The sequence below is a fragment of the Camelina sativa genome, chromosome 17 (assembly GCF_000633955.1).
Source record: "Camelina sativa cultivar DH55 chromosome 17, Cs, whole genome shotgun sequence".
Taxonomy (NCBI): domain Eukaryota; kingdom Viridiplantae; phylum Streptophyta; class Magnoliopsida; order Brassicales; family Brassicaceae; genus Camelina; species Camelina sativa.
In genome coordinates this window covers 9,943,388-9,954,489 of record NC_025701.1, presented here as the reverse complement: position 1 = coordinate 9,954,489, position 11,102 = coordinate 9,943,388, and the positions used below count along the sequence as shown (strand labels likewise).

At 35.0% G+C, this 11,102-nt stretch overlaps 1 protein-coding gene across 3 annotated transcripts; it reads right to left on the bottom strand.

Moving 5' to 3' along the window:
- LOC104756482 (wall-associated receptor kinase 5-like) lies at window positions 3,940–10,526 on the bottom strand. Of its 3 annotated transcripts, none has more exons than XM_010479084.2 (3): window positions 5,636–6,713; window positions 5,348–5,521; window positions 3,940–5,259 (listed from the first exon to the last, which is right to left on the bottom strand). In XM_010479084.2, exons 1-3 carry the CDS (start codon window positions 6,480–6,482, stop codon window positions 4,073–4,075), a joined length of 2,208 nt encoding a protein of 735 aa, XP_010477386.1. In that variant the 5' UTR covers window positions 6,483–6,713; the 3' UTR covers window positions 3,940–4,072. The 3 variants fall into 3 exon arrangements, with proteins under 3 accessions (XP_010477386.1, XP_019095158.1, XP_010477385.1); XM_010479083.2 differs by lacking the exons at window positions 3,940–5,259; window positions 5,348–5,521; window positions 5,636–6,713 and adding exons at window positions 8,013–9,199; window positions 9,293–9,466; window positions 9,578–10,526; XM_019239613.1 differs by lacking the exons at window positions 5,348–5,521; window positions 5,636–6,713 and adding an exon at window positions 9,293–9,353.

The following is an 11,102-nucleotide window of genomic DNA, read 5'->3' as shown; positions in this document are numbered from 1 at the left end:
TAATTATTTTAATCCTTTTTAGCATAACTCAAACATATTTCTATTTCCAAAATCAATTTTTACTTCATAAGAAATGAATATAAATATTACTATTCAGTCAATCAGTAAGAAAATTACCAATCCTCTCAAATTTGAATATAACTAAACAGAAATTATCACATATTTTATTTATTTGAATCAAAACTCAATTACATATTCATATAAAAAAGAATACATCAATATTCATAAAGGCAGTATTGTAAATGTATATGTAATACAAACAACTATTGTTTTATAGATGAAAAACAACCTATAGTCATTAAACATTTTGCCAATTATAATAGATTATATATACATGGTTAATCCAATATTGAATGTACTTATTACTAATTTTTCTCCGCGTAAGATGCATGTTAATTATTCCGAGCCACACATAAATAATATATAATATAATAAATATGAGAGGGGAACAATAATAGTTAGAACTTATAACAATAACATTTAGGTGTATGGTGTAGCATCACAATGTGCGCGTCTAAGAAAGATTGTCGGCCAAGGATGGCCGGGTTCATTGCTCTCACATGCTCCTCTATTTTTTTTGGCAGTCAGAATCCAAAACCTTTTCAAACTTATATAATATTTCATATTCAATATCTTTTGTTGTTAAGATTTCAATTTGAGTGTATTATGACTAGAACTAAATATACAAATTTCCTTAATCTATATGAAGTTGTAGATAAGTCTTTGTTGTCAAGATAGTTTATTGGACAATCATCTCAACCGTCAATCTTTCTGTTCATCATCAGTTTTCCATCTCCCAATAAACTGAATGTTCCCAACTATAGAAAATATAATAGAACAAACTGTGATATTTTAGTTTTATTTTTACCTTGATATTTCATAATCAGATATTTTTTTTTTTTAAATAGAAATATAGAAATCCATACTGTTTTCTATAATACAATTGGTTTTCTAATCAAAAAGCATGGAGTAGACCAATATATATATATATATATATATGTTTGTGACAAAAAAAAACAAACATATACGAGCCAATATGCTCTCATTTTCTGAAAAAACCAACTTGAACCATATTTTTTAACAGCTAAAAACAAAAATTTTGGTTTAGATTCATACCAATAGAATGAAAACCCTCGATGAATAGATGGTTGTATACCTAGAGACAAAATATAATTAAATATTACAACGATTAACAAAATATATCAAACTGCAATAAATTTCTCACAGTAATGAGACGTCATTTCTAACAAATTTTCTTTTAACTAATACAAATATAAAGAAAATTTGAATATAATAATCAGAAGTTATTTATATATAGATTTTTAAAGATGTGAACATTTGAATTAACACAATTGTTTGTAAAAGACACAACTCTATATTCAACAAACGAAAATTTTTAGAAAGACGCAACTGTAAAACATTTCTATCAAAAATATAAAATAAAGAAAATTTCAATACAATGATGAGAAGTCACTTATATATAAATTTATAAAGATGTGAACATTTGAATAGACACAACTGTTTGTAAGACACACAACTCTACCTTTAACAGACGCAACTTTTTAGAGAGATGCAACCGTTGAAATTTTCTGTAAAAAATATATATATATATATATATGTATTATGTATATATATATATGACGAAAAGGTTTGACGAAAAATCGCAACTGTTGTTGGCATTTTTTCAGATTGTTATTATTATATTTGATACAATGATGAGAAGTTATTATATATAGATTTCTAAAGATGCGAACATTTGAATAGACACAACTATTTTTAAAAGACATAACTCTATATTCAACAGACACAACTTTTTAGAGATACACAACTGTGAAAAAAAAAAATTTCTGTTAAAAATATAAAATAAAAAAAATTTGAATACAATGATGAGAAGTCACTTATATATAAATTTATAAAGATGTGAACATTTGAATAGACACAATTGTTTGTAAGAGACACAACTCTACATTTAACAGACACAACTTTTTAGAGAGACGCAACCGTTGAAATTTTCTGTCAAAAATATATAAAAAGAATATTTGAATACAGTGATGAGAAGTCATTTATAGATAAATTTCTGTAGATGTGAACATTTGAATAAACACAACTGTTTGTAAGAGACACAACTCTACATTTAACAGATGCAACTTTTTAGAAAGATGCAACTGTTGAAATTTTGTTTCAAAATAAAATAAAATATATATATAACAAAAAGGTACGACGAAAAGTCGCAACTGTTGTTGGCATTTTTTCAGATTGTTATTATTATATTTGATACAATGATGAGAAGTTATTATATATAGATTTCTAAAGATGCGAACATTTGAATAGACACAACTGTTTGTAAAAGACATAACTCTATATTCAACAGACACAACTTTTTAGAGATACGCAACTGTGAAAATTTTCTGTCAAAAATATAAAATAAAAAAATTTGAATACAATGATGAGAAGTCACTTATATATAAATTTATAAAGATGCAAACATTTGAATAGACACAATTGTTTGTAAGAGACACAACTCTACATTTAACAGACACAACTTTTTAGAGAGACGCAACCGTTGAAATTTTCTGTCAAAAATATATAAAAAGAATATTTGAATACAGTGATGAGAAGTCATTTATAGATAAATTTCTGTAGATGTGAACATTTGAATAAACACAACTGTTTGTAAGAGACACAACTCTACATTTAACAGATGCAACTTTTTAGAAAGATGCAACTGTTGAAATTTTGTTTCAAAATAAAATAAAATATATATATAACAAAAAGGTACGACGAAAAGTCGCAACTGTTGTTGGCATTTTTTCAGATTGTTATTATTATATTTGATACAATGATGAGAAGTTATTATATATAGATTTCTAAAGATGCTAACATTTAAATAGACACAATTGTTTGTAAAAGACATAACTCTATATTCAACAGACACAACTTTTTAGAGATACGCAACTGTGAAAATTTTTTGTCAAAAATATAAAATAAAAAATTTTTGAATACAATGATGAGAAGTCACTTATCTATAAATTTATATAGATGCAAACATTTGAATAGACACAATTGTTTGTAAAAGACATAACTCTATATTCAACAGACACAACTTTTTAGAGAGACGCAACCGTTGAAATTTTCTGTCAAAAATATATAAAAAAAGAATATTTGAATACAGTGATAAGAAGTCATTTATATAAAAATTTCTATAGATGTGAACATTCGAATAGACACAATTGTTTGTAAGATACACAACTCTACATTTAACAGATGCAACTTTTTAAAAAGATGCAACTGTTGAAATTTTCTTTCAAAATAAAATAAAATATATATATAACGAAAAGGTACGACGAAAAGTCGCAACTGTTGTTGGCATTTTTTCAGATTGTTATTATTATATAGATTAAAGCAATTCAATAAGAACTTAAACCAAAATCATCTTCCACTAAAGAAACCTTGGTAGGTTTGCAAGTTGAAAAATAATATGTGCTCATTCTCTCAATACTTGCAGTAATTNAAAAAAAAAAAAAAAAAAAAAAAACAGAGACATTCACTTTTGTGCTGAGATCAAATGTAATCTCAGGTCATTGATCTGATAGATAACAAATACCTTCTACAACTCCTAAATCCACTCTTAACCTTCTTCCACATGACATAGCGTGGGCTCAAGATGTCAAGATGAAGAACTTAACCATCTTGGTTAAGTTAGGAGGGGATATCGTTGTGCGGCTTGACATCTTTGTTTCCTGGTTAAAAGTAAACATGTAAGAGTCTGTTATATTATGATGACACTTGCAGACAAACTACTATGCTAGTAACTGCACCTCTTCCTCATCCTCAAAACCTCACCGATGCTTGCTAATTCTTTTGCAGCATAACCAAAAGAATCATCTAATGGAATGATGCTACCCTATGAGTACCTCCAGTGGCCATGCTCTGATAGACTTAAGAAGAGGAGTTATGAACATATTATTTATGATCTCAAGCGTAAATATATTCTTGCACAAAAAAAGAAAAAGAAAAGAACAAAGAGATAGTTAAACATTATTTAAAAACAAAAGAGATACATGTGATTTTATCAGCGGCCAGCTTCAATGTCTAATATTGCTACATTCTTGATGCTGTCATAGCCAGTGCTACTGGTATCGCCTTGTGCAGACAAGATGTGACCACCAATCAATTGTTCATTCTCCTCAGTATACTGATTCGACCACTTATGTTTGGTTGTTTTGACTGTCAAGGCCTCTAGCTCCGCAGCTACTTCTTTCATCTTTGGCCTTTCCTCTCCCATAAGTCTTGTACACTCAAGAGCAATTCTTGTAGCTTCCTGGATCTCCTTTTCATTATACTCGTTTAGCACTTGGCCGTCAATAATCTCATGCAACCTATCCTCTTTCATGGCAGAGACAAAGTAACTCACTAGATGTTTTGAGGTCTCTAGCCGTTCAAAGCACAATGCCTTTTGACCTGAGAGAAGTTCCATGAGGACTACCCCAAAACTGTAAACATCGCTCTTCTCGTTCAGAAGCCCTGTGTTGTAGTATTCTGGGTCTAAATAGCCGAGAGTTCCTTGCACCATTGTTGTGAGCTGCTCTTGGTCCATCGGTATCAACCTTGATGCACCAAAGTCAGCCACTTTTGCAGTCAAGTTATCATCCAGGAGGATATTGGCAGTCTTGACATCTCGGTGGATGATTGGAATAGAAGCAGAGGAGTGAAGATAAGCAAGAGTTCCAGCGACTTCTACAGCTATCCTCAGACGGTGTTCCCATGTTAGAGAAGAATCAAACAGAGAACCGTGTAAGTGATCGAAAAGAGTGCCACTGTTAATGAACTCGTAGACCAGCAAGGGAACTTCTGTCTCTAGACAACATCCCAAGAGCTTGACCACGTTCCTATGGTTGATTTGTGAAAGCACGAGCACTTCATTGATGAACTGCTCAACTTGGCTACGGTCTCCTAGCCGAGCTTTCTTTATAGCAACTACAGAATTATCTAGCAATATACCTTTGTAGACTGTCCCCTGGCCTCCCTGACCCAGGATTCTGCTTTCATCATAACCATTAGTTGCTTCCTTCATGCCTTCCTCAGTAAAAATTTTAACATCAGCATTTGATGGCCCTGCTCCTGAGAGTCGCTGTATCAACATTCCACCACCATTTTTCTCAAAGAATTGTTGTCGCAGCTCTGTGTCTTTCCGGCGCCTCAGCTTATGTTGTATGAAACTAACGCCAAGAAGGATGACCAAGAAGACGATAGTGGTCACTGATCACACGCATCACAGAGACAGATAGATGATTAGAATGAGTTGATGCGGGAATAAGTCCAGAAACAGTGAGAGGGGGAAGCTTACCAAGAAGAATCATAGCCCATCCAAAATTTTTACGCTTGCAGCTCATAGTGGTTGTATCTAAGCGGTAACCAGAGCGACACTTACAATCAAAGCCTCCATCTCTGTTTCTACAGGTGTTGGGATCCGAACAATTATGTTTATGGTTACTGTTACTAGTCGTACACTCATTGATGTCTGGTCCAAGGTCAAAGAGGGCAAGACACAAAAAGAAATGTATGTATGAGGAAACCAATTAACGCACAAAAGAAGAAAGAATGAAAGAAAGCAAAAGAAATTAATATAAAGTACCTCGGCAACCGTCTAAAATGTATGGATTCCCATCAAAACCTTGGTTACATGTGCAGATATACCCGCCTCTAGTAGTAGAATCAGAACATGTGCTGTTCCCACCGCATATTCTTGTGCTTCCAGCTTGCTCACATGTCTTGTTTCCAATAGACCAATCTAGTGACACAGGGAACTGCGTTTCATTTCGCAGATTCTTAAGATCTTCTAAAGAACTGAAGATAAACTCATCATCTTCGACGAGGAAAGCGTAGGTGCAAGGATTAAACTTGTCCACGGAAGTCATGTTTGGTATGCGACCTGAAAAAAATCCGAATGTATAGCTATCCAAGGGGAAAGAAACGTTTGTTCTGCAGCAACCTACACCATCACATTTTCCATTTTTTGGCGGTGGAACATTGCATACTGACATGCATCCAGTTGAATAATCTTCCATTTCAGAAGAGCTCACAATTCCTAAAACATTACAGCCTACTACAGTAAACTTATTGTTGGCTGAGAGAGATAAATCATCCAGTGTAAAATCGCTGTAGCCCAAAGTTTCATTTCCTTGGGCGTTGCTGCAAGAAGAGGATACATTAAGCAGAACTTGTATCTGGCCGCGGTGATAAAAGTTTTTCACTTCAAGGCCGCGTAAGACATGTGGCCTATCTTCCTTGCAGGTGATACTGAAGCTTTCGTTTCCTGGATAGTAACAACCTGAAGAAATGCCAAAAGGATACTCTATTTTGACGTTGCCACATTTAGTTTGGCAATCCTTGCGAGGTTGATGTTGAGTTTGCCCCTTGACCAGAAGTGTATATGAAAGACAGAATATAACCACCAAGAACAGACCCTCCTGCAACTTCATCTTCTACCTCTATTTTGACTCTATCTTTCTCTCTAACTTTGTTTCTCTTTTGAGTTTTCTCTCATCAGTCATCTCCTTGAGGCCTTTATTGTAGGAAAAGAACCCGTTCCCATTTTCTCAGAAATTGCAGGAAACTGCTAGACGAAAATTCAACTACTCAATCAAAACCTTTATTGTACGTTTGCTTCAGTCTCTGTCCCGGCCCCTCTTATGTTTTCTTGATATTTTGTTTGCTTTAACTCCTAGTGAAGAGTCCAATTTGGTTTCTCCAAACAGTGAATTACCTCTTACTATTCAAAGAATAAGACGCTTGGTATGTAGTTGCAACTTGCAAGGAATCTTCCTTCTCTTTTTTTCTCTATGTACAAAAAGTGAGAAGAATAGTAAATATTATGACTACAGTGTCACAAGTCAACCACTTTTAACGTCTTCGTCAACGTCAATCATTACTAATAATAATCTCATTTGGATTGGCTCTACTCACTCTAATATGAGTGAAAGCTGTTTTTGAAACCATCATTACTAATATCATCACTCAACAGAGCATATTTTTGTAACGGAAAAATTATTTTAATGGTTACAAAAGCAGAGCAATCTTATGCAACAAGAATGGTAAAGTTAATTTTAGAAAACGAAAATATCAAAGTTTTAGGTAGAGTAATAAAAAAATATGAGTCAATGAGCCTTTTTTTTTCAAATCTAGTTACGTACATACCACACAATACACAAGTATCAACTTTGGAGCCAGGATGTGATATCTAAACCCATTAGTTAGGTTCAAGTACATATATATTATGGAGATTGAAGAACAAGAAAATTGAAAGTATTAAAAAACAAACACTCGACTCGAATTATAACTCTTTTGTTTTTCCCGTTAGCTTACACATCAAAGGGGAGTTATAAATAGAATATTTGATGATCAATAAGATCGACCTTAAATGGTTTTTTGAATGTCATGTTTTGATACTTAAACAGAGTGGTAATGATATATATCCTCTGCTTCAGTGTCCAATGCTGTCATACTTGTTTCTTCTTGTGCTCAATATCCTCTGCTTCAGGTTATTATAATATCCTCTCCTTTCCTCTCCCGTCACTCTTGTACAGTCAACAACAACTCCGGCCGCTTCCGTGGATCTCTTTTTGATTATTGCAGTCATGTTCCCATTTTCCAAGAATTGCAGGATTCTGAAATACTACAACACAAACAAGACCAACTAAAAGTGATTAACAGTTATTTTAATTGGTTTTCTTTTTAACATATGAAAAGATTGATAAATAGGGAAGATGTAGAAGAAGCCTCCTGATCACAACAACATCCTCTGTTTTCTTTTGATGCTTTTTGTTGGAAAAAGTTTTAGTGTTCCTTAACGAATTTGTTTTTGTCCCCTTTATACCATATTATTTGTAGCCATTGTTTTTTTCCTTTTTTTAAAGAGGTAACACTAAGAATATGTGAAGCACTAAGATTCCTTTACAACACAAGAAAAAATCACATTACATTTGCGTTTGTGAGAGCTGGACTAATAAATATCAGCGGCCAGCTTCAATGTCTAATATTGCTACATTCTTGATGCTGTCATAGCCGATGCTACTGGTATCACCCTGCGCTGATAAGTTTTGAACACCAAGCAAATGCTCAACCTCCTTCGGATACTGATCTGACCACTTATGTTTGGTTGTTTTGACTCTCAAGGCTTCTAGCACTGCAGCTACGTCTTTCATCCTTGGCCTTTCCTCTCCCATAAGTCTTGTACACTCAAGAGCAACTCTTGCAGCTTCATGGATCTCTCTCTGATTATCCTCCTTCATTACTTGCCGGTCAATAATCTCATGCAACCTATTCTCTTTCATGGCAGAAACAAAATAACTCACTAGATGTTTTGAGGTCTCTAGCCGTTCAAAGCACAATGCCTTTTGACCTGAGAGCAGTTCCATGAGGACTACTCCGAAACTGTAAACATCGCTCTTCTCGTTCAGTAACCCTGTGGTGTAGTACTCTGGGTCTAAGTAACCTAGAGTGCCTTGCACCATAGTTGTGAGCTGCTCTTTATCCATTGGTATCAGCCTTGACGCACCAAAGTCAGCTACTTTTGCAGTTAAGTCTTCATCCAAGAGAATATTAGCAGTCTTGACATCGCGGTGGATTATGGGAATAGAAGCAGAGGAGTGCAGATATGAGAGAGTTCCAGCGACTTCTATTGCTATCCTTAGACGGTGTTCCCATGTAAGAGAAGAATCGTAGATGGCACCGTGCAAGTGATCGTAAAGGGTCCCACTGTTAATGAACTCATAGACCAACAAGGGTATTTCAGTCTCTAGGCAGCAGCCTAATAGTTTGACCACGTTCCTGTGGTTAATTTGAGAAAGCACGAGCACTTCGTTGATGAACTGCTTTACTTGGCTATTGTCTCCAAGCCGAGCTTTCTTTATAGCAATTATGGAGTTATCTGGTAATATCCCTTTGTAGACTGTTCCTTGGCCTCCCTGACCCAGTATTCTACTCTCCTCATAACCATTAGTTGCTTCCTTCATGCCTTGCTCAGTAAAGATTTTAACATCAATATTTGATGGCCCTGCTCCTGAGAGTCGCTGTATTAACATGCCACCACCATTTTTCTCGAAGAATTGTTGTCGTAGCTCGGTGTCTTTCCGACGCCTCAGCCTCTGTTTTATGTAACTAATGCCAAGTAGGATGACCAAGAAGACAATAGTGGTTACTGATCACACACACACCACAAAGACATATAGATGATTAGAGTGAGTTGATCTGGAAAACAATATGTCCAGAAACAGTGAGAGGGGAAACTTACCAAGAAGAATCATAGCCCATCCAAAATCTTTACGCTTGCAGCTCATAGTGGTTTTATCTAAGCGGTAACCAGATCGACACTTACATTCAAAGCCTCCATCTCTGTTTCTACAGGTTTTGGGATCCGAACAATTATGTTTGAGGATAGAACTCGTAGTAGTACACTCATTGATGTCTGTTCCAAGGAAAAAGAGGGCAAGATGCAACAAGAAATGTATGTATGAGTAAAACAATTAACTCTCAAAAAAAAGAAAGAAAGAAAGCTAAATAAATTATTATCAAGTACCTTGGCAACCGTCTGAAGTGTATGGATTCCCCTCAAAACCGTCTAAACATTTGCAGTTATAACCCTTTCCACGAGTAGAATCAAAACATGTGCTGTTCCCACCACATATGTTTCTGCTTCCAGCTTGCTCACACGTCTGGTTCCCAATAGACCAATCTAGTACCACAGGGAACTGCTTGACACCCCGCAGATTCTTAAGGTCCTCTTTAGAACTAAAGTTAAACATACCATTTTCAACGAGAAAAGCGTAGGTGCAAGGATTAAAGTGCTTCACAGAAGTCATGTTTTCGAAGCGCTCTGATCCAGTTTGAAGTCTATTGCTATCCAACGGGATAGAGACGTCTGTTCTGCAGCAACCTGCACCATTGCATTTACTATGTGGCGCCGGGGGAGAATCGCATAATGACAAGCATCCAGTTGAGTGGTTTTGCACTCCAAAAGTGCGCAGAAGCCCCCAAGCGTTACAGCCGACTACAGTAAACTTGTTGTTGGGGGGGAGAGAGAAATTATCCAGCTTAAGCCGGTAGGAGTTGACTTCAATATTTGCTTCCTCGTCGTAGCAAACAGTAGATCGATTAAGCAGGACGCGTAGCTGGCCGCTGTGATCAAAGGTTTTCACTTCAATGTTGCGTCTGACATTTGGTTTATCTTTCTTACAGGTGATTTTGAAACTCTTATCTCCGGGATAGTGACAACCTGTAGAAATACCAAAAGGGTACTCAATAGTGAAATTACCACATTTAGATTGGCAATTTTGTCGAGGTTGATGTTGCCCTTTCACTAGCTGCGTATAAGCAATGGAGAAGATAGCCACCAACAAGAACAGACGACTACACACCTTTATCATCTTCTCCCTTTTTAATTTCTCTCTTTCTTTGTTTGTTTCTTTCTCTCTAACTTTGTTACTCTTTTGATCTTTTTTTTTTTTTTTAATAATCTCTTTGAGGCTTTTTCTTTAATAGGAAACAATCCTCAGTCTTGAGATGTTTTCTTGATTAGTGTTTGCTGACCCGTTCCTCATTTAATTTCCTACAAATGGCAAATACTAAACTCAACTTACATAAGCAAGAAGACCACGTTCAAATTTGCTGCATACGTATATATTTCTAATATTATTACATCACAACGTCTGTGTTTGTTTCTGTTTAACAGTATTCAACGATTAGGATGGTTGGTAGAAGCAATGAATTTACAAATGTGAATAAATAGTAAAATAACTAAATATTAAGACATGTCTATGCTTAAAATATGGGATATCAACAAATAGAAAACTACTTGACAATTATAAAAAGTATTGGTCAACGATTTGAAATCTATCCTCTTGTGTGACGATAGTATGAGTGAAGCTGTGGAACAAACACTACATTGATATTTTTTCAGTTTACCACCATACTACGCAACACACCCAACACAAGTAATAATTGAGGCGGGAAGATTTTACTATATGAACCCTGAAACTTTGGGCTTAGGAGGAGATATCAAAAGCCCATGTAAGCCCAACTATTTATACTTAAGATTAGAAAAA